The sequence below is a fragment of the Furipterus horrens genome, unplaced genomic scaffold (genome assembly GCF_987537825.1).
Source record: "Furipterus horrens unplaced genomic scaffold, mFurHor1.1.pri manual_scaffold_5, whole genome shotgun sequence".
NCBI classification, from domain to species: Eukaryota; Metazoa; Chordata; class Mammalia; order Chiroptera; family Furipteridae; genus Furipterus; species Furipterus horrens.
The window spans coordinates 137,270,797-137,292,967 of record NW_028327175.1 but is presented as its reverse complement, the minus strand read 5'-3'; the positions used below and the strand labels follow the sequence as shown (position 1 = coordinate 137,292,967).

At 46.2% G+C, this 22,171-nt stretch overlaps 1 protein-coding gene across 1 annotated transcript in view; it reads right to left on the bottom strand.

Annotated features, from left to right (window-relative positions):
• Window positions 1-22,171, bottom strand: part of PDLIM1 (PDZ and LIM domain 1) — a 39,676-nt gene that overhangs the window by 705 nt on the left and 16,800 nt on the right. The window contains exons 2-6 of the mRNA XM_090277933.1: window positions 21,774-21,925; window positions 20,111-20,195; window positions 15,830-16,029; window positions 6,953-7,104; window positions 284-401 (exon numbers count right to left, since the gene is read on the bottom strand). Of these exons, the coding sequence (XP_090134059.1) occupies window positions 284-401; window positions 6,953-7,104; window positions 15,830-16,029; window positions 20,111-20,195; window positions 21,774-21,925 (707 nt within the window). The remainder of the gene's footprint in view (window positions 1-283; window positions 402-6,952; window positions 7,105-15,829; window positions 16,030-20,110; window positions 20,196-21,773; window positions 21,926-22,171) is intronic.

Genomic DNA, 22,171 nt, shown 5'->3' with positions numbered 1-22,171 from the left:
TTGAAACCTTCCAGAAGTGTCTCCTATTTCAACAGAGCAGCCCTGCTTCTTCAGCTTTTATATGGTCATACCCTAAGGCAAACCTTAGGATATGTTCATGGCCAAGGAAAACCTTCACCACCTGGCTCTGGGACACAGAACCTACCTGGCCTCTCTGCTCCATATTCCAGGTAGGATTTTTTACCCCATCACACCCAAAATGTGCAACATTCAGCACTTTCTGTATTTTCATGGTTTACTCAACTTGCAGGCCCCACAATGCCTGGGGACAGCAGATACTCACACAATGCCGGTGCCACATTTGTCACACATGGGCAACTTCTGGGCATTTCCAATTGATGCAGCCACTTTTGTGACCGGAGCCTTAACACTTCTGAATCCCGAGGGCTTGTTGGGATCCCCTAAAATGAGGAAAACACTTGGGTTGGTCAGGAAGGGCAGGATTACAGGACTGTGTAAGTATTACTGAGTTCTCTCAGAGCCGTTTACATGGATGTTCCAGCAAGGTGGTGGGCAATGGAGTCCAACAGACCCGAGTCTGCTGGGTGACTCTGGGCAATCTACTTACCTTCTCTGGTTCCCACTTTCCTTTTCTAAAAATCAGATCACTTTTTTTTCCCTCACAGTGGCACAAAAAGATTTAAAAATGCACATAAAGCCTTCCCACTGCACCTGGCACATGGTCAGCCCTCAAAACACACATGATGTTCTGATTAAATACATGCAAACATGGCTATGGGAACTTAATGCCTTAGATAGAGTAAGTGAGTCATCAAAAGACTGCAGTTAGATACTGAAAGAAATCCAATTCACAGAAACAGAGTCACTGCAGTAGAGCTCAATACAATCAGCCAGAGCAGTGAGTAGCCTTCCTGAAGTCAGCTTCACGGGTATAAAGTAAGCTCCTAGCTGCTGGGTGCTGAACCGACTACAGCCCAGTCCATTACATCTTCAGAGCCCTAGGTCATGGCAGCTATCAGTAATGGTAAGCTTCTAATTTTACTACTATTGCTCTATGTGTGGTGGGCTATGTTTCTTTACTGTGATGTGGCCTAGTTGTGTTGTTATGTTCCTCAGCTATGTACACATGTCTCTGTCTGGATTGCAAATTAATAGAGCACCAGAACCCTGTTTCATATACTTTTCAACAGTCCACAGAGCCTAGCATGGGGTCTCAATAAATACCCGGAAATGAATGATGAAATGTCATGACAAATTGCATGATGGTCCGTCCCTACCTTAGTCCAACAGGCTTTGGCCCAAGAAGCTAGAGAAGTCTCCAAAACAGTAGTTCTGAACAGGCACCCAGGAGCATCCCAGGCACAAGGAGAGATTTCATAAAATTCCCAGACCAGGCTCTACCCCCAGGCCTGCTGACTAAGTCCCTCTGGGTGCAGGGGCACCAGGAGAGTCTGTCCTATCCTCACTTCCTTAAGACTGAAGCAGCTGTTTTCAAACTTGATTGTGCATCAGCAACACCCGGAGGGCTTATTAAGACAGATTGCTGGGCTCATCCCAGTTTCTGATTCAGCAGGCCCAGGGTAGGGTCCAAGAATGTGCATTTCTGACACGTTCTTAGGGGCCACTGGTGCTGCTGGTCCAGGAACCACACTTTGAGAACCACTGGGTAAGAGCACCAAAAAATGGCTTCTGTGTAAGGCGTGGAAGTGAGGGCAGGGTCATTGTGATTGCAGCCATGCTGGGCAATCCTGGGTGAACAGAGGAGGACCCTGGCTCTCCTCTGCTTTTCATAATTGGGTCCCTGTATGTTGACTGGTGCTTCTGAACCAAAGATTGAGATGTATTCAAATAAGGGGCACTTACAACAGGCTGGGTGTGGCAGAGTATATATTTTGCCCACAATTCTCTGTATTTTCTTTACCCTTGCCATGCTTCCAACTATGTCAGTGATTCTAGACTGGGGCTGACTTTGTACCCAAGGGAACAGTTTTGGTTGTCACAACTGGAGGGGAATGCTACTGGCATCCAGTAGGTGGAGGCCAGGCATGCTGCTAAATGTCCTAAAATGCACAGGACAGCCCCACCACAAAGACTTATCTGGCCCAAAATGTCAACAGCAGATAGGCAGAGAAACCCTGCCCTCGGTGGAATGTACTTCCTCATCCCACAGACTTTGGGTGTGGTCACATGACTTGCTTTGGCCAATGGGATGTGAGCAGACATGAGCCCTGTTCGGGAATGAGAAGACCCACGGAGTCAGGTGCAGCTCTGCCAAGCTGCCACCGACCAGCGGCCCCTCACAACAAGGGCAAGAAATATGTTTGTGGCTGCAGCCCACTGCTGACTAATACGATGAGAGAGGGAGCTTGGGGTACTTGGGTACTTGGCTGCCTTTTGGAGCAGAAAAGGGAGGATTTCAATGGCCTATGGCACAGTCTCTCAGGTTTTCCCCAGCATGGCTGGGGATGTCCTGCATGGGGGAAACTAATGAACACAGATGTCCACCTGGCAACTCACGAGAAGAGGCAGAGGTCAGGAGGCTCTGGCTTTCCACTGCTTCCAGCTGGGGGCTCTACGGGGAGGCTTGGGGAAGAAGGCCATCAGCAGATGCATCAGGGAAACCACCTGGGTACTTTGGTTATCACCAATCTGAGGTACCTTCTTGGGTGGGGGATAAACCACACCTTCCTCCCTTCCTTGGCCACAATCCCAACTGTATTCATTATAATTTTTTTTTGCATTAATTTCGATTTTAAAAAAAGTTACATTCAAGTATCATTCACTTCTTGATTAGTGAGTTTTCGGTGTCCCTTTAAATTTTTTATTTGATTCTAGAGAGAGGGGAAGGGAGGAAGAAAGAGAGGGAGAGAAACGCTGATGAGATAGAGAAACATTGACCACTTGCCTCTTGCACATGCCCTGACCGGGGGACCAAATCCGCAACCCAAGCACGTGCCCAGACCCAGAATCAAAATGGCGACCTTTGGGTTTGCAGCACAACACCCAACCAACTAAGCCACACTGACCAGGTCACCCCTTCCATTTTGTACCCAAAGAGGATGCCTCCCTCACCTCAACCTGATCCTGGCTCCTACAGGGATCTCAGAAGGGCCTGGGTAGGCAGCCTCATGCCTCCCAACATCCCAAATAGGCTCCCTCCGGTTCCGGCTGTTGGGGCTGGAGCCAGCTGGCTGCCTACCCTCTGTGAAAAGAAGAAAATGACAGCATCTCTGAGAGCTGGACAGCTTGGGAAGGAAACTGTGCTGAGGGAAGCAACTTCCTGCAATCACGGTCTCTGGGCTCTTTTTCACATAACTCATTCTCAATCCCCAGAAAAATTATCAGGAAAGGGCAGGGGGCACAAGAGGGAAGAAAGAGAGAAGAAAGGAGGGGGACACGGGAGCCTCACGCAGTAGGCAGAGAACCCACATTCCTTTGTGAAATAAAGAGAAGGAAACTCAAAACTGGGCACAGCAGCGGGAGCAGCTGGATTAAGCATCCTGGGGTGGCTTGTTCAGCCCCGCAGCGCCACCTGCTGGCTCCATTTTCTTCTCTCCCTTATTCAGCCAACACGGCATGCTCCAAGAAATTTCATTTTACTCCCCTCTCAACCAATTTACAGTAAAAATACCAGCTCCCGAGGACTTGGGCAACTAAAAACAATTTCCAGGTTTTACTTCTTCCAGTGAGCCTTGCATCTCAAAGCTTTCTGGAAAAAAAGTGAAAATAAGTAAAGTACAGCTTTCTTTCTATCCACTTCACTACTCAATAACCTTCCAGGGTTCCACATGGTCTACTGAATCAAATTCATGGTCCTTGACTGAGCATTGTTGGTCATCAATGATCTGACTCCACATCTGAGGATTCTCCTGGAACTCCAAGCATCAGCCATAATGAACCTTGATACCTAGGAAGTCCAGCTTTCTTATCTCAGAGCCTCTGTGATTTTTCTGTGTTTTTTGTCAGCCCATGACATCTCATTCCAAGTTTCCTCTCATTAAAGTCTCCTTCAATGAACAAACAAGTAGATAAACAAGATGCGGTATATACATATTATATTGTTCAGGCTTAAAAAGAAAGGACATTCTGACACACGCTACAGCATGAATGAACCTTGAGGACATTTCACTGAGTGAAATAAGCCAGTCACAGAATGACAACTCCTGTATGATTCCATTCATATGAAGCACTTGAAGTAGTCACAGTCATGGAAACACAAAGTCCAACAGTGGTTTCCGGTGACTGATGGAGCAGGCAATGAGGAGTTAGTGTTTATGGGTACAGAGTTTCAGTTTTGCAAGATGGCAGCACAACAATATGAACGTACTTAATGCCCCTGAACTGCAAGCTTCAAAATGAGAAGTCCCACATCAAGACTTTGGAGGTTTATCACCAACGCCTGCTGCAAACCTGCAGGGGCCACACTGACTGTGCCATTTCCTTTAATGCTTTAAACTATCCATGAAGCAGACACTAGCAGCCTCACTGGATGAGTGCAGAAATGAGGGCTAAGAAGGATGAGCAACTTGCTCACGGTCTCATGGCGGGTCATGGGCAGATCCTGGATGTCAGTCTGCCATGCAGTGCTGCTTTACAAACCAGGGGTCTTCTTGAATGACGGTAGCCCTGATCGGGTGTTTACGATGTACCAGATACTGCCCTGAGCTTTGCCTACTTCATTTCAAACAAAGACAGGCATTTGAGCTCCCTCCCCTGACTGCTTTCTGCAAGTGGGGGATGTTTAGATTGGAATTTATACTATTTCTTTCAGTAAAAATTTAATGGAAATATATATATTAAGGACTATGGGAGAGACTACAAGGTCCATTATCTCCCTTTGTCTTTTAGCAAAACTGTAAAGTTTCTTTGAGGCAAGAAATTATCCAGACCAGAGGGAAAAGAACTATCATTCTCAGATTCTCTTGCAATTAGACATGGCCATGTGACTAAATTCTAGTCAAAACGTAATTGAGTAATGCAGGACTTCTAAGAAAGAGGAAGCTAGCTCATCTGGAAGGAGGATTCCCCATTTAGCCCTTCCGCCTCTTCTTCCTTCCTGGTGCCTGGAAGTGGGCATGATGGCTGGAGCATCAACTGCCAACTAGAAGCATGAGGTAACCTTGAAAACAGAAGCCACAGGCTTGGTAGACGGGAGCACGGGATGGAAGGAGTCCAGATCTTGATGAGCACGGAGCTGCCACCTCAGGGAAGCTCAGTGATCCTGGACTTCAGGTTCTTTGCTCTAACATGAGGGCACTCGACCAGATGAGCTCTGCAGTGTCTGACTAGATCCCCATTTGGGCTGGAATGGATTAACTTTCCTCTCTTAATTGAAGGGTTCTGTACATACTTACTCAGAATAAGTTGTGGTTTCTCACATGTTTTGACAAAACTGTCATCCCCTAGGGCTGGTCCCCAAGTGATTTGTCACATAGGCCTAAGAGTGAAATTTAATACAGAGAGTAGGGCTCATTACTTCCCAAATGCACAAGTACTCCAAGCAAAGGAGGGAATTACTGGTAGAACAATATCCTTTCAGCATAAAAGAACTTTCCCCCTCATTTCTTGTGCTTGTAAATTGTCAATTTCTCTAAAGAACCCACCCAAATGGGGAGAAGCCTGGGTGTTTATTAGGGAACATTCAGTTCATGAAAGACTCTCAGGAGGAGGAGGGTTTCTCTTCCAGGGGACACTCAGCTGTCCCTGAGCACACAAGTCAACCCCCCTGGAGCCAGACTGAAGCAGGTCTCATATCAGGAGCACCAGGTGTCCCTCCCAGGAGCACCCACAATCTCTTCATAGGCAGAAGCACTGGAGAGAGAAATGAGTAGCAGAAAGCAGGACTCCTGGGAGGTACCTGTGCCTCAGAGGGACAAAGGCTGGGTGTGCAGGGCTGGGAATCACAGACACCAGGAAGGGGTACAAAATCCAGCTCTGCAGAGAAGTCATTCCTAGCTAGGCTGATCATGAGAATCCAAAGGCACTCAGGAATAACCACCTGGGAGGCTTGTGAGCCTGAGGGCTGCTGCTCACAGGCAACCCTTGGGAGGATAGAGAAAAGCATCTCTTCCTCAACACACCCGCCCATCAACAATTTCTCACCATATACTGTCATTGTTCAATGAACATAGTTTTTACTGCTAACCACCTGCAAATTAGCATCATCAATGCCTAGTATAGGGTATATGCAATGCGAAGACTCCTGAGACCTGCAGAACCATACAAGTGGCCCTGGGTGCTTCAGACATGACCTCCCACTATGGATAAGAGAAGGCTGGCCTGGAGCCTCTTGATGAGGTTTCAAACCTCATGATAGTTATGAAGCACCTACTATGTGCTGGTCACGGTGATGGGTGTGAGGTGCAATGTGTAACATTTGATCCTCACACCAATCTGAGAGGGAAGGATTTTGATCCCTGACGGAGAGATGAGAAAACGGGCCTGGGAAGGCTCAGAGACTTGCCAAAGGTCACACAGGGAGGATGCAGCTCTCAGGAAGCCAAATACCCTACAGCAACAACCCCAAAGCCCGAAAGTGAGGGCCCCGGACAGGGCTTCACTGTACCACCAATTCATTTTCATTCTGCCTGTCTTCATCCGTGGTCTCCACCCATTCACATGTCAACCACCATGGAAGCCTGGCTTGTGGGCACAAACCAAACAAAAAGGTCAAGGGACAGGCCAACCAAATCCTGCAACAGTGAAGCTCACCACTACCTCAGCCTCCTCAAGTTCATGTGACAGGAAACAGCTGGCCAGGTGTGATGGGAGCTCCTTCACATTCATTCTCTCCTTCTCCCTCTTTCTCTCCCTTCCTTTCTCTCTCTATCTCTCTTCCAGTTTTCAGCATTTTAAAAGCCATGCCTCCCAAAGTACACAGTGCTCTTTCCACCCAGGGCTGCGGTCACCTTTGTTTCAACAATGATTGACCTTCACCCTAGCCCTGGAACAAGAGCCTTTGACCACACGCAGAGCAAAGCGGATTGATTACCTTTCTCCTCAGATTCCAGGATTTCCTGCAAAACCAGGAATGAAGTGGACTGTTTCGGGGGCTCATTTAACTCCTGTTTCTCCTGAAGCATCTTGTAAACTTCAGATTCTTTGTCAATGACGAGTCCACTTGGAGACTGAGAATGCTCTAAGCTGTAAAGAATGTTTGGAAATTCATTAGGACATGTCAGAAGTGAAAAAACAACTCCTGAGGCACCCCCTTTCGAGGGAAGACACCCTTGAACCCGAAGCCCTCTCCTAACTCCTGCCAGTGTTGCAAGGTGCCTGGAGTCAGTGCTGGCTGCTGCTTCAACGCAGTCAGAAGCTATTTTTCAAAACAGATTCAGTCACTCAATTACTTTTTGGCCGAATCCCATGGAATGGGAATGCTTTGCTTCTTTCTAAATTACATAAACAACATTACACCAAAAGAGAATTTAGAAACGGGAAAATGTCCACCACGACCTAACCACTAAAACCTCCGGGGGCTCCCCTCAGTCCGGGCCATGGGTGTGCTTTTCACAGTGTTCTTTATTCCTCAGGACAGCAAAGTGCCTTCTGTCTACAAACTCCCATCATTCTCACGGCAAGGAGCCCTGGTCTCCTCGCCGACAACACACGGAGAGCAGTAGCCGCCCCGCCCGCCCGCCGCCGGGGTTGGTGGCGAGGGCAAAAACGGCAAGTGCTTCTGTCAACCGCACAGCTCCGTCCCACTGCGAGGGAAGGGGCAGAGGCCTCCGCTCAGGCGCAGGGACGGAGCACGCCGGGCCTTGCCTCCCACACCTTCCCCGCCTTTCTGGGTTCCCCAGACAGGCTGAGACAGGCAGAGCTGGGGGCTCTTTCCCCCAGGGCTCATTTTCCAGGGGAGGAGCTCTGCTGCCTGCTCTCCGGAAGGAGTGAGAGAGAGGGGGAGACTGCCCTCTGCTTTACCTGCCGTCTAACTTGAACCCCACGATTTCTCAGCACCCCCACCAGCACGGCGTGTCCAAGCCACGCCACTGTGTATCAGCACCACTGACCAGCTTGGCAACTTGTCTTTTGTGTTGTGTGCGACCAGAAGCCAGAGGAGTATTTTAAACACATGAATCAGACTGTCCTGATGTGGCTCAAAGTGTTCTCATCCGACTTAGAAGCAAATATTTACAGTTTTAACAATACAATACAAGTTTAATCAAATTCATCTCCTCTGGAGTAAATATTCATTACAAGAAATAGGAAGGCCATAAAAGATACAGCTCTGCTTTCCTCTCTAAACATATTACCTGCCACCCCGGCTCACCCAGCTCTAGTACCGGCATCAGGACGCTTCTGGAACCCCGCGGCCTCAGCCTTCGCACTTCCGGCTCCCTGGGCTCCCACACTTCATTCATGTCCCTGCTCAGATGGGACTCTTCAGAGGGCTCCCTGACCCTCCCCTTAAAATGCCCACCCCCCAGCACTCTGCCCCTTCCTCTTCTGCATCTTTCTCCATGTTTTCTCCTCTCTCCCATGAGTTAAATATACTTTCATATATATTTTATTGCCTGTCTCGGTCTGTCTGTTCACCATTGTGCCGCCAGTCCCGGATCAGGGCCTGGCACAGCATCAGGGCTCAGCAGGTATTAGGGAAGTGAGTGAAAGCTGCTACATGGGTCAAGTCCCTCTCTCCTCCTGGCTGTGCCCCCTCCCCACTCCCTTCTCTCAGGGCAGTCCCAGGAAAAGGGGCAGCCCAGCCTCCTGGGCCAGCTCAGCCCCTGCCTCTCAGCCTCAGGTGCTTTTTCAGAAGCTGCCACCCCTAGGGAAGAGGGACAGCATGCCCAGGGAGCCAAAGAGCAAATACCAGAAGGCGATGCAGTTTACTGAAGCAGGCGGGTAGGTTTGTATGTAAACATGTTGTAATTTGTGAGTAAGAAACTACAGGCCATCCAGCCCAGCAGGCTGCCTCCCAGGTGTAAGGGTGCAGGCAGGGACTGCCAACAGCCTCTCAGCAAATCTAACCACCTGTCCTTAAGGCTGAAGCTGTGGCTAGAAATGAATTACACCGACTGTATTTTACTCACTTCTCACCTGTGGTGTAGTTACTTCACAGTCCCCTTTAAAAAGAAAACTGAGGTATATGTTCTTCCTGGGTAACTATCCCCATGTTACCTCTCCCTCTGCTTCTCTTTCCCTTTCCCGACCGGCCTCCTAGGGCACTTGATACCCTCAAGGCCCAGGTGGAAGCGCAGTCACTGGCCCCAGCAGTGCTCTGGGTGTTCCCTTTGACTACAATCACATTCTCACAAGAGAGGACAAAGCCCTCACGGAGTGGCACATGTTTTGCTGCAGCCGCCAGGGAAGGTCAACATGTACCAACATGTATGAAGACAAACTCATCAGCTGATCACTTAGGCTGGCGGCAACAGCCCTGCCTAGGTCTGTCCTCCCACCTGCAGGGAGCTGTGGGAGCCTCCCGGGCAGGTGATGGGCTGCCTTCAAGAGTAGTTTTAACCAAGAGCCACGTCTTCCCTGGCCCGCTTGCTCAGCCCCATCATTGGAGTTATAGTTCTCCCTCTTACTTTGGGTCTTGAGTCCTTAGCTTGCCCTACAAAAATGTAATATATTATTTTTGATGGATCTTTTTTCTACTGTACTTAGAACTATTTTAAAGTCAAGATCAGACCATGGAATGTGCTTAGGGAGAATTTTTCCCCTTCTTGGGTGTATGTTGTTATGTCTGGAAATCACCAAGGGAACTCTGAAAATGACAGATCCCAAACCACAAGGTCATCACACAGTCACATAATACTTTACAAACAGTCTTGTAAAGTATTTCTATGATTAAAAAAAGGAAAACAATTTACTACTTTTCTCAAACAACGGTAATATCTTTCTACTGCTTGACAATTTATAAAGCACTTTCAATATCATTACCTTATTTGAAGCATTGATATACAACTAATTAAAAAATAATATCCTAAGACACAACATCTTAGACATTAGACTATAAGATATTAGGAAATGACACCACAATATCTTAAAAACATAATTCTAAGTCAAAGATACACATCAGAAATGTAGCCAAAAAAGCACTGTCATTTTTATATATAGTAACAGCAATGAAGGAAAGAATTCTACTGTGATAAGGTTTCAAAAATATAATATGTATTCCTGCATCACCAGGAGGAAAACGTGTGAGGGTGGATGCTAAGAATCACTACATTCTTCTAAACCCATTCTTTACCACTTCAATAACAAAATTCAAGTGTTTAGTCAAATTAAACTCCTTTGGAGTAACTATACATTACACTTTGTGTTTCCTAGTTCTTGTTTCTCCCCAGGTCATACTTGGTGCTGAATATTCACCAGTTATCCAAATGTTTAATATCTTCCCCTACTCTTTTAGGGCTGACCATTGGGCCTGTCTCCCCAGGGACATCACAGACAGGCCACTCCCATCCTGTGGAGGTGGCTGGTATAGCCAGGCATTTAAGGATGCCAGTGGTCTTTAGAATATAAGAAGAAACACCCTTTGAGCTGATCTTCCAGAGGAGGATTTCAGAGGCTGAGTCTGCCAAAGGAGCAGCTGGGGTGAAGGTCAGAATGTCAAGGAGGACAGAGAAGAGTCTGCACCCATAGCTCTGGGAGGGGGATCAGCACAGCAAAGACACAAATAAATGGGAAGACATCCATGTTCATGGTTTGGAAAACTTAATGTTGTTAAAATGTCCATTTTACCCAAAGCGATCTATAGATTCAATGCAATCCTTATCAAAATCCCAAAGACTTTTTTTTTTAAAGAAATAGAAAAAAAAAAATCCTAAAATTTAGATGGAATCTCAAAGGACCTCAAACAGTAAAAACAATCTTGAAGAACAAAACTGGAGGCATCATACCCTCTGGTGTCAAAACATATTACAAAGCTACAGTAATCAAAACAATACGATACTTGCAAAGACTCATACACCAATGGAGCAGAATGTTAAGCCCAGACATAAACCCTGGCATATATGGTCTAATGATATTCAATAAGGGTGCCAAGAATACACAATGCAGAAAGGATGGTCTCTTCAATAAATAGTGTTGAGACAACTGGATATCTGCATGCAAAAGAATGGAACTGGATCTTTATCTCATCACATATAAAAATCAATTAAAATGGATTAATGGGAGACCTGAAACCATGAAACTCATAGAAGAAAACAGAGAGGAAGAGCTTCACAACATTGGTTAAGATGAGCTCCCCAGCCACTGTGGCTCAGTTGGTTGGGGGTTGTCCCACCAACCAAAAGGTCGCTGGTTGATCCAGGTCAGGACACGTGCATGGGTTACAGGTTCGGTCCTGGTTGGGGCACTGATGGAAGGCAACCAATCGATGTTTCTCTCCCTCTCTTTCTACCTGCTTTCCCCTCTCTCTAAATATAAATAAATAAAATCTTAAAAAATTTAAGATTAATTAAGGTTAAGATGATATACTTTATACCATATAAGAGATAAATCCTTAGAACAGAAAACAGGAACTATTAATATACATGTTTAAAAATCTTAATAAATCAAATAAATCTCCAGTGAATTATACTGAGAAAAAAAGAAAGAAAGAAAGCCAACCCCTAAAAGTTACATACTGCATGATTCCATCAATATAACATTCTTGAGATAAAATGAGAGAAATGGAGAGATCAGTGTGTTGCCAGGGTTTAGGATGGTGAGGGGATAGCAGGGAAGTGGGTGTGGCTATGAGAGGGCAACCTGAGGAACCCTTGTGCTCATGGAAAGGTCACTATTCTAGTTAGGATGCTGTGCTACAGTCTTCAAGATGTTACTCTGGAGGGAAACTGGGTAAAGGGTAGGGAGAAACTCTCTATTATTTCCTGTAACTATATGAGAATCTACAATTACCTCAAAATAAAAGGTTTAACTAATTTTAAGACTCCTTCCCCCAAACGATGGAGGTTAAGTGCTAGCTGGAAACGATGCAGAGATCTTAGTGCCTGGTTTTTATGTAGGTGTGGGTAAAGGAGATAAGTCGCCTCAGAAAAACCCTTTGTGTCGGAGAGGCCCCAACCTGGTTATCCCGTGTCCACAAGACATGCAAGGCAGGGTAACCCTACATAATCATGTTTAGAAGGGGAGCCTGGCCAGAACGCTCCGTAAGTTACAGTTTTCCAAGACCTACATGCTGGGCCTATAATAAGAAATCAAAGGAGTCCTAGTGGGCACAGGAAGGAGGAACACCCAGACTCCAGAGCCAGTTCTCTGTGGGCTGCGGGCAAGTCTGGCCAGAGGGGCAAAGAGCCGCCTTCATGACAGGTTTCTTCTGATCCAGCTCCAAATGAGTCAGGCCTAACATAACCCCCCACATCATTTGAATAGAACCAGGCATCTTGTTATTTCCACTGCACCTGCTTGGAACTCCGCCTCCCGAGGACATGAGGGGATTGCCTGAAAACACAGTCTGGGACTGGCATATGGGGATTATAGGAACCCAACCAATTATTCCATTAGAGGCCCACCACTACACCCGGAAGGTGACTGATGAACTGCACTTGTTGGCTGAACTTAAAACTACCATGCTGGGAAAGAAAGCAGCTTACAGTGAGTCACAGCAAAATCTTCTCCGTGACCTCTGTCTACATGCCACTGCCTTTCTGGGGGAAGCCCCTGGTACTCAGGAATGATGGGCATGGAGTTCCTCAGGGGCAGTGAAATCAGTAATAACTGGCACTTACTGAGCACCTAACAGGGGCCAGGCACCCCGCTGGCTGCTTTTTACACATCTCATTTCGTTCCCTCAACCTGGTGGGGAGGTAGTTAGTATTATCTGCACTTCATGAGAAGAAGATGGAGTCTCAGTGTTCTGGCTTTCCCAAGATTACAGAGCTATAAGAGGTAGAGTTGGCATTCAAGCTGAGGGCCTGATATCTATGCAGCCTGCACTTGTAGAAAAGTATCGAGCATCATCACACAGATAATGAAATCTAGGCCCCGAATCACCAGAAAATGACCCAAGAATCCCTAAACTCAGTTGAAAGAGATTGGAAGGGGGCAGGTGAAAGCTTAACGCTGAACACGGCAGCATATCCTGCACTCACAGGCACACAGTAGGCTCTACAAATGACTGTTCAACTGAACCGATCCACAGGCCCTGCCCCTCAGTGTGCATGTGCTGGGAGGACAGACAACAGAGAACACCCTCTTGCCTGGCCTCCCGGCTCGATTAGGAAAAGACAATGCTGTCTGTGTTCTTGTCTGATGGGGACACGGCCCTGGGAAGTCCTGCAAGACAGTCAGCCACACACACACACACACACCAGTCTGCTTTGAAGTACACGGGATAAAGAAACTCAGAATGAGCCCTAGGGAACAGTGATGACCTCAGATGCAAAGTATGAAGTGAGCCAATTCTGGAATCTCAGCGGATTTCACAGACTAAACAGCGGGGTGAGCTAGTGCTTGGGACTTCAGCAGAAGGAGAAAGCAAGGTTACCCAGTGGCTGCTGGGACTGAAGGAGAACCTTCCTTTGCTGAGAGTGCACAGGGCCTTTCTAGCAACAGTCCAGTAAGCAGAGACCCCCACACAGGCAGTGTCTTGGCCGCGGGCTCCTAGTGGAAAGGGACTTTTGATAAAGATTCAGAGGCTACTGCAACCAAAAGGTCTGCATCAGAAGGGGGAAGGGGCTGGAGGAAAGGCTTGCACACTGTCCAGAGAGCTTCAGATTTGACTGTTTCAGACGGAGGGGAGGGAGCAGGCGGGGAGCATGAGAAAAGAAAGAAGACATTAATGAAGGAATAATGGCTAGGGCCATACTAAAAATACCTCCCAGGCACATATTTCTCCCAATGCACAGCAGCTCTTTCAATTAAGGATGTGTCATTTCCTGGGTTATTAAACCCAGGGGATGGAACATTCCACTTGGGGACAGTAACAGAGGGTCACATTCTCAGCCTCCCTCAGCGCCAAAACAGCAAAGCACAAAAATTGTGGCCCATGGCTTTTCCACGACTCAGCTCCCCACTGAGCTGCGGGAGAGAAAGCTTCCCTTGAGTGTGTCCATGGAAAGCGTGGGTGGCCCAGCATGGGCATTGTATCACGAACCCCAAATTCTCCCACAGTCACCTTGAAGGACACCATCATCTCAAGCCAGTACGGCACTACAGGAATCAGAATTTGGGAGGAGAAGCATTAGTAGCCAGTTTGCCTTGGTTAAAACAATATATGCAGTAATGGCTTGTAAAGCAAGTTACCTAGCAAAGTTTCCCCTATTAGACTCAAAGACCCTTCACAGTGCCACTCAGCGCTGGGCACAGACACCTGCATGGGCACCCAATAACATCTGGCTCTTTTTCAGGGAAAGGGAAACTATATGACTGATATGGCCCAGGAGCCCTCAAGAGGTACCCATGACAGCCCTTCCCAAATATTTAAATCATTTGGAACCTCTCATGCCTTACCCTCTCCTCCATACCTTGCATTTGAAGCAATGGATTTGCAATTTAATCACCCTAAGATTTGGGCAGATTCTTATTAAAGGTGAATTGGGAGAAACTAAACAGCAAAATGAGCTTCAGAGCTAACACAAGAACTGTGGATTCCATTCGATCCTCAGAGATCAGACAAGTCTGGACCACACAGTATTTTCCAACAAATTTGACTGTCACCAGCATTTAAAGATCAGGAAATTCCAGATAAAAAGAGGCATTTGGACTTCTGTTTCAATGCAATTAATCAGCAGAAATGGGACTCCCAGGCCAGGATGTGGTGCCTGGCTGAAGCCGAGGAGGGGTTCCCATTCCAGATGGGGCATGCGCTGGCCGGCTGCCACGGGCCACTCTGCTCCCTTCTGTTTGCTCTCGGAGCTCTGCCCTCATGCCCTTATCTCTGCTACTGTTGGGCATTTAACGTGGAAACTGTTGACACAGTCCATTCCCTTTTCACCCACAGAAAACCGGTCCCATTTCCATCCTCACACCCAGTTCTTTGCCATGATCTGTGGTATTCCCAGGTTTTGGATTCATCTTCAAAGAATTTGGGATGGAGCACACACTGGGCCTGCTCTGCTGGATGAAGACATAAGGGAACCCCCTGTTCAGGTAGCTCAGGTGGTTACAGCGTTGTCCCGATACTCCAAAGCTGTGGGTTTGATCTCCAGTCAGGGCACATCGAGAATCAACCAACGAATGCATAAGTAAGTAGAAAAACAAATTGATATTTCTCTCCCCCCCTCTCTCAAATCAATAAATTAAAAACAAAAGAAGACCTAGAGGCAGCTGTGGCCGAATGGTTAATGACAGGAGGGGACACACACGCCTCCTCAGCCCTGAGCAAGATGCTTCCTTAGACCTCTCCACACTGCCCACCTGCAACCCCACCCCTACCCTGGGCAAACCTGCTTCTGCTTCTGTTTCTGTCCCTGGATCAGAACCTGTTGCTGTGGACACATGTTTATATCTTCATGGACTTCTCTTCTTTCTATTATTTCTACTGGCCACTTGGGGGAAAAGCAAACCAAAAGTTGCATCATGAAGGACTTTTCCCTTGGGTGGTAAACTCAGCAGAAACCCCAAACTGTAAATAAACACTGAAGAATTTCTCAGGAAACAGCGGGGCTGTCAAGGAAGGAGTATGATCACTTAGAAGATGATGACAGCCAGAAATATCAAGACAATAATAACATAGGTCTCAGCTAGTAATTGATTACTTTGTGCCAGACCCAGGACTGGGCCTTTCACAGGTTACTTAATTTTACAACAACTCTAAAAGGCAGGTGACATGACCTCCTTTGTAGAGATGAGGAAAACGAACACAGAGAGAACTTTGCTAGAGCGACCCTTTTCCTCCCTGGGCCAGTGGCTCAACCATCTCCCACCTGCCTGCCCAGCCCTGGTCCTGGCCTGGAGGGGGATTCATGAGCCTACTTACACTCGGCCGTTGGTCTCCGGCCCACTGGCCATCGTCTTTGACTCCAAGGCACTGTTGAAGTTGGAAATGTTTTCAGAAGAGTAGAGGCCAGAGGGGTTGTTGTACTGGTTTGTGATGATCCTGGGGGCAGAGCTGGAGGCAGGCGAGGCGGTGAAGGGCATGGCACTCCGGTTGTGGGCGCTTCCTATGTGTCGGACCTCCTGCAGGCAGAGACCACAGGAGATATCAAGGGCAGGGCGGGGGTGTCCAACATACGCCCTCGAAGGACAGTGCTGGCCGAGCACCAGGCAAACAGGTGTTCCAATGAGCTCCAATGGCCCTGGCTGAACCCCAAACTTTAGCTTAGGGGCTCTGATGTACCCACTAGGTACGGGCAACAACTGGGGAGTCTCACGAGCTGGGCACGTGTGCAGGTTCACGTGCCAGCTCTGCCTTCTGGTTCTTCTCTGAGGCCCAGTAAAGCTGATCTACTGGGGAGACCTGGGCGGAACGCCCTTTGATGCCTTGGAGCTGAAACACCCTTTCAGGGCACATTCCGGAGGGGCAGAGGTACCAGCAAGAGAAGAACAGGCAGTCACTTCACGGTCAGTGCAAAGCAAGAGATGATAAAAGGTGGAGATAAAGTCCTCAAAACAAGAGGGAGAGACAAACAAGGTTAGAGGGCTGCTGGGACACGGAGTGAAGCAGCTCCTGGCTAGGCAGTGATGGCCTCAGTGTGCCCACAGAAGGGGCTGAAGGGAATTCAAAATCTGTGGTTTCTTGTGGGTGAAGGACGAGGTTAATCAGATACAGGCCAGAGGATACCTGCTCCAGGGCAGCGGCCAGGTGAGCTGTAATCTGAGAAAGCGCCTCCCCCCCTTGCTGGCTTGCCAGGAGTCCTGGATAATTACTACAGCTACAACACCTGAGAGCTTTTTTTACAAAGAGCCAAAACTTTTAAAATCAACATGTCTTTTGAAAAAAAGCACTGCTTTTATGATGACTCAGTAAGCCTGGGTCAACCCAGGCTCCCAGGCAACAGACGCTCTGTGCGGCCGACTAAACTCAACCTATGCCACATTTTCTGGGTTTCCCAGAAATCTTCCTGAACCTTGGCCTCTTCCTTAACACCCAGGCCTAGAACAGCCACCCCTAAAGAGTTTCTGTTCTCTGTCGTGCTTCCTTTTTTCTTTGCTGGTTAAACTTCAAGTCTTTCCCATTTTCATAGAAAACATCATGATGAAAAGTAACACCTTAATTTATTGTGCACTGATTTAAAATAAACGACATGAAGATATTCTTTTTTACTATTCACTTGAGAACCCTCTTCACCAAGTCGAAAGCAGTGAGGCTTTACTGCACAAAGGACGTTGAGCTGACTTGGTCCACACCTGGACCAAAGCTAAGGACAAACAAACGATTCACAAAAGGGGAAGTAAGTATAATTAGTTAAGAAAATATCTCAAGCAATAATCAGAGACTAGTTAAGTAAATTTTATGGCACAACTAATCCAAGAAATCATAGGCAGTTATTACTGGCAGCAGCCTAGCAGGCAGGTGGGCTGGGACTGGGCCTGGGCAGTGGCTGCCCCACAGTACCATGGGGTAGGCGCACAGCGGTAGCCAGGAGCGCGATTCTTTCCTCCAGCTCCTTCTGCACAGCAATTCCTGGGAGCAGCTCAGGATGCTGAGCACCAGAGAATAGCCCTTATTTTTCTGTCTTGGATCAGTTTTTCCCTGTCATTTCCTGTTCAGCTTTGTGCAAGTTATACATACCTCTCTCTCTCTCCCCACTTCTCATCTTTAAAATGAAATAAATAAAGCCTCTTTCACAAGGACTCGGTGTGCAATGTTAGTGTGCCAAGCACAGTGCCCGGCACACACAGACACTCAAATGGCGTCCATCCCCTTATCTCCTCCATAGAAATACATTTTCCATGAGAATAGAAGTTGGGAGAAAATTCAGGTTGGCAATTCTGGTTTTCACTTTATGGAGAATCTTCCAAGAATATATCTGTTTTGTACATAAAAGAAATATCTGTAACCCCACGTGAATACTGGTCTTTCCAGAACTCAGGCAGTTAATTCAGGGCCTGCCTTTTGGAAGGGATGATGTAATTGTTTGGGCTTCATATTTATCAGTCGCCTAGGAAACTCAATAATGAGGAAATACAAACTAGGTGTGTAACTACTCTGACCTAAGATAAGCCAGAGTGTTGGTTGGCATTGCATGAACTAACAGATCTTTTAATTATGGATGAACTCTGCTCCTATTCATGCCTCCATTTTAGAATGATTGGAAGTGGAGACCGAAAAATGAGAGGTAGGAAATTTTTCACATGAACAACGAATTATTGGAATCAAAAGAAAAATATACTCAAGCTAGACATTGACTTATTTGACAATTTTTTTAATCTGATGAGAACTACCTTCAAAATGTTAATACAGGTAACCAGATTATACATTTAAAGATGACGATTCAAGCATAACACATATAAAAATATAACTGAAATATAAGTATTACCCTGTTAAAACTAGGATTTTAGAGAGACAAAATCATTCCTTATATATTATAAAATATATGAGAATTTAACACATTAAAATATAACATGTATAGTAACTTTAATGAAGTGGCTGGAACTCCCTGGGACATTGGAATTAACTGTGGCATGTTTTAGGTTAGTTGACACACCTGCCAGTTTATAGACTGAGCCCCATTTTATGAACTTTACTAACAGGACCTGCACAGAGTACAGGTTCATGTCTGTTTTGAAATGCCAGATGTAAAGGGATCCTCAATGTGACTCCTAGGATTCTTAAGTATGATCTTTATTACATGAATGGACAAGATTTTGTATGACTAGATTTCAGACATTTTAATGAAAGCTGTTTGAGAAAATGTCACTTACAAACAACCACTCAATTTACCCATGCCAATACACCCAGTGAGTTCGATTTCATACAAGTTTCTGTTTTATGTATGAAAGATAGCTAGCTATGTTATCTTTTGATTATATCTCAATTCACCATAAAACTAGCCTCCCCAAACACCCTGGCCAGGTAGCTCAGTTGGTTAGTGTTGTCCTCATACCCCAAAATTGCAAGTTCAATCCCTGGTCAGAGCACATACAAGGATCAACCTGATCAAACTGATGTTTCTCTCTTTCTCCCTCTCTAAAATCAATTTTTAAAAATTTAGAAAAAATATTGAAGTTCAAATCTTCAATTGGGATTAAATAGATAACAATCACAAACTAGTCTAAAAGAAAAATTTTGAAACCATTTACTTATTAATTTATCATCAATAATTCATTAATTTATCCAATAGACATATACTTTGTGAACATAGTATGTCAGGTATGTGGAATTTTACAAAGCTGTTCCAAACTTTCTTAATTTTTCCCCTTATTTAAAAAATAATGCCCATTCCCTGTGAATTATTTAGAAGATGTAATCAAGGAAGAAAGAAATAATATCACCTGTACTCTGAGTACTGAGGAACTTATTGACAAATATAGAATCCTGGGACAGTCTACTCTCCAAGAAAATTCAAACTGTGCCTTGATTCCCTACCACATTTTTCAATATGAATTACCACTTCACTTTAGGAATTTTAAGGTCTTACTAGAAGTCTCCCCATAACAAAAATAGAGATTTCCACCCTCAGGATCATGGAAATCAGACAATGGGATACCAGGAAGATAAGCACAGTTTACTATGAAATTTCCCCTTAGCTCCTCTAGCTTCTAGGCTTCAGGACTCAAATTTATTTTCATCCCTGGAAGAATGCATTTGTATCTGAAGTCCATAATGAGCTGAGTCAGCTCCTTTATTTGACAAGGTCCCGCCATCCCATTCTGCACAGGAAGGCTTCCACCCGCTTCCTGTATTGCCTTCCTACCCCCAGCTTCCAGCCCAGACCATGGCGTCATGGCCTTGGGGTTTTCCAGCCCTTTCCTCCTACAGTTCCCTTACGGGAAGAGCTGAACAAGAGCCAGGACCCAGTACTCGTTGCTGCAGGAAAAAAATGGGAGTGTGCTGAGCTGTGTCAAAAGCTGAAAAGAAGCCCTGGCAGAGTAGCTCAGGTGATTAGAGGACTGTCTCGAACGCCAAGGTTGCAAGTTTGATCCTCGGTCAGGGGACATACAAGATTCAACCAGTGAATGCATAAATGAATGGAACAACAAATCGATGTTTCCCTTTCTGTCTCTCCTTTCCTCTCCCTCTCTAAAATCAACATTTTTAGAAAAGCGAAAAAGACACTGGGTAGTGAGGGAAGAGGCAGTGGTGTACAGTACTTACTTGTGGTTCAGAGGCTAAATTCATTTTGTACGGATGTCGTTTCCCTTCCTCTGTCACTAAAGGAGACCAGACTTTATTTTCAGATCTGTAAGAGATTGACAAAGCTGTTGTTTCATGCATGTTAAATACTGCAAATAGTATATGCTAAAAACAGAATGGGAAAACGCCCCCTCTTGCCTGACCCCTAGCCTCTGAACTAGCACTGTGCCACCCACCTGCACCCCTCCATTTTGCCACCAGAGTGACCTTTCAAAAGTAACATTCTGATTATGTCACATCTGACAGCTGTCCACGCTCAGCCCTGAGCTGCTGGGACTTCTTGAGCCTCGTCCTCCCTCATGACGCTCTGTGTCGCTGACCCCCGGGCATGCTGGCCTCCTCCTTGCTCCCGGGCAGGCCTCATGCTGCCCACCTCTGCTCAGGACAGAACGAGCGTCCCCTCTGTCTCTTCCAGTGTTCTTGATCCAACCAGATAACCAACTCATTCGTGAAGCACATCTGGCCCCATAAAAGTGATGCCTCCTTTTTTGAGCTTGCAAAGGATATCTTTGTACCAAGCACAGAGCAACAATCTCAGTCTGGTCTCAGTTTTCATTAGTATAGGTTATTTTCTCTCTTATCTTTGTATTGTCAGGCTGCCTAGCATAGTGCCAGGTACACATAAGAAAACCTGTTCAATTTGTTGGTAAATGAATAAAAAAATCAGTCTATGAATGAATAAATGAATGAATGTCTTGAACTAAGACTTAAAGGAGAAGATCTGGGATGGAAATGGAGATGAGAATGAGGGGTAAATGAGTTTTCAAGAGGGTAGTCATTAAATGACCTCCCATGAGGACAGGGCACTGAAATGCACACCACTTCTGACATCCTGCCCTGCACTTGGTCCTCTTGCCAGTCCTGCCGCACCAAGTAGAAGAAAGCCACAAACTCACTTCACAGATGAGAACCTGAGCAAAGGGTTCGTGATGAGGAGCTGTGGAAGCTAAGGTTAATGAGACATTAAAGGGCAGGTTAAGATAACTGGAGGTCAGAATGAAGAACGTGAACTTGATCCAACAGGAACTATGGAGCCATGAAGGTTCAATCAAATCACTTCTGTAATCATGCCTTTGCAGGGTTCCTTCCAAGACCCAACGAAAGAAGAATGGGAATTCTACCCCAATTATAACTCCCAGCGTGCTCTGCCCACTCATTGCCTGTGGAGAGCAGTCAGCTCCCTTTTCGTGCTGCATACTTGAACTCACACTCAGCACTGTCTGGTGTGTGGCTGCCTTCTCTTTGTAACCTCCTGGCGCAGGACCCACTGCTCAGCTTGGTGTGGCGGGAGCAACGTCCTGAGTAGGTTCTCAGTGGTTTCCAGGAAGAAGTTTCCGTTTCATTATACCTGACAATAGTTAACTGATCTTGCTTCCTCGAAATTTTGGCTAGTTGTACTGGATCAAGTAAAAATGCAGAAAGATGCCCACAATACAAGAAGCACTCTGACAATTGGAGAGGAAATAAGCAACCTGAAATTCCAATTGCATAGACCTTTTGACCTGCCTGTAGTGTACGTGGCACTGAGCTGCGGTGGAAGGGATTCTGAGGTGGGCGAGGCAATCCTGGCCCATGAGCAGCTTCCAGTCCATCAGAAATGAATGGCCGTTTCCATGAGCCTTACCTGGCTACCGTGAGAGTCATGTTGTCTATACAGCCCTTGATTTTGTTCTGAGCTTCCAAGTGCGTCATATTGCTGGTATTTTCCCCATCGATGGCTGTGATTACATCTCCAATACATAAATTAGCTATGGCAGCCTTGCTTCCAGGAGTGACCTGGATGGAAAAAGGGAAAGAGCAGGCTAGTTATACTACTCGTCTCCAAGGCAACCACTAAGTAAGTTACCACCAACTTAAATATTCACAAAGCGTGTGAAAAGGAAAGGACTAAAATCATAAGTGTCAATAGTAACAATCCTTTATATTTATGGAATACATTAAGGTTTACAAAGAGTCCTTTTCTATATGCCATCTCATGGGATCCTTACAACAACCTTGTAAGACCTGGAAACTTAGAAAGAT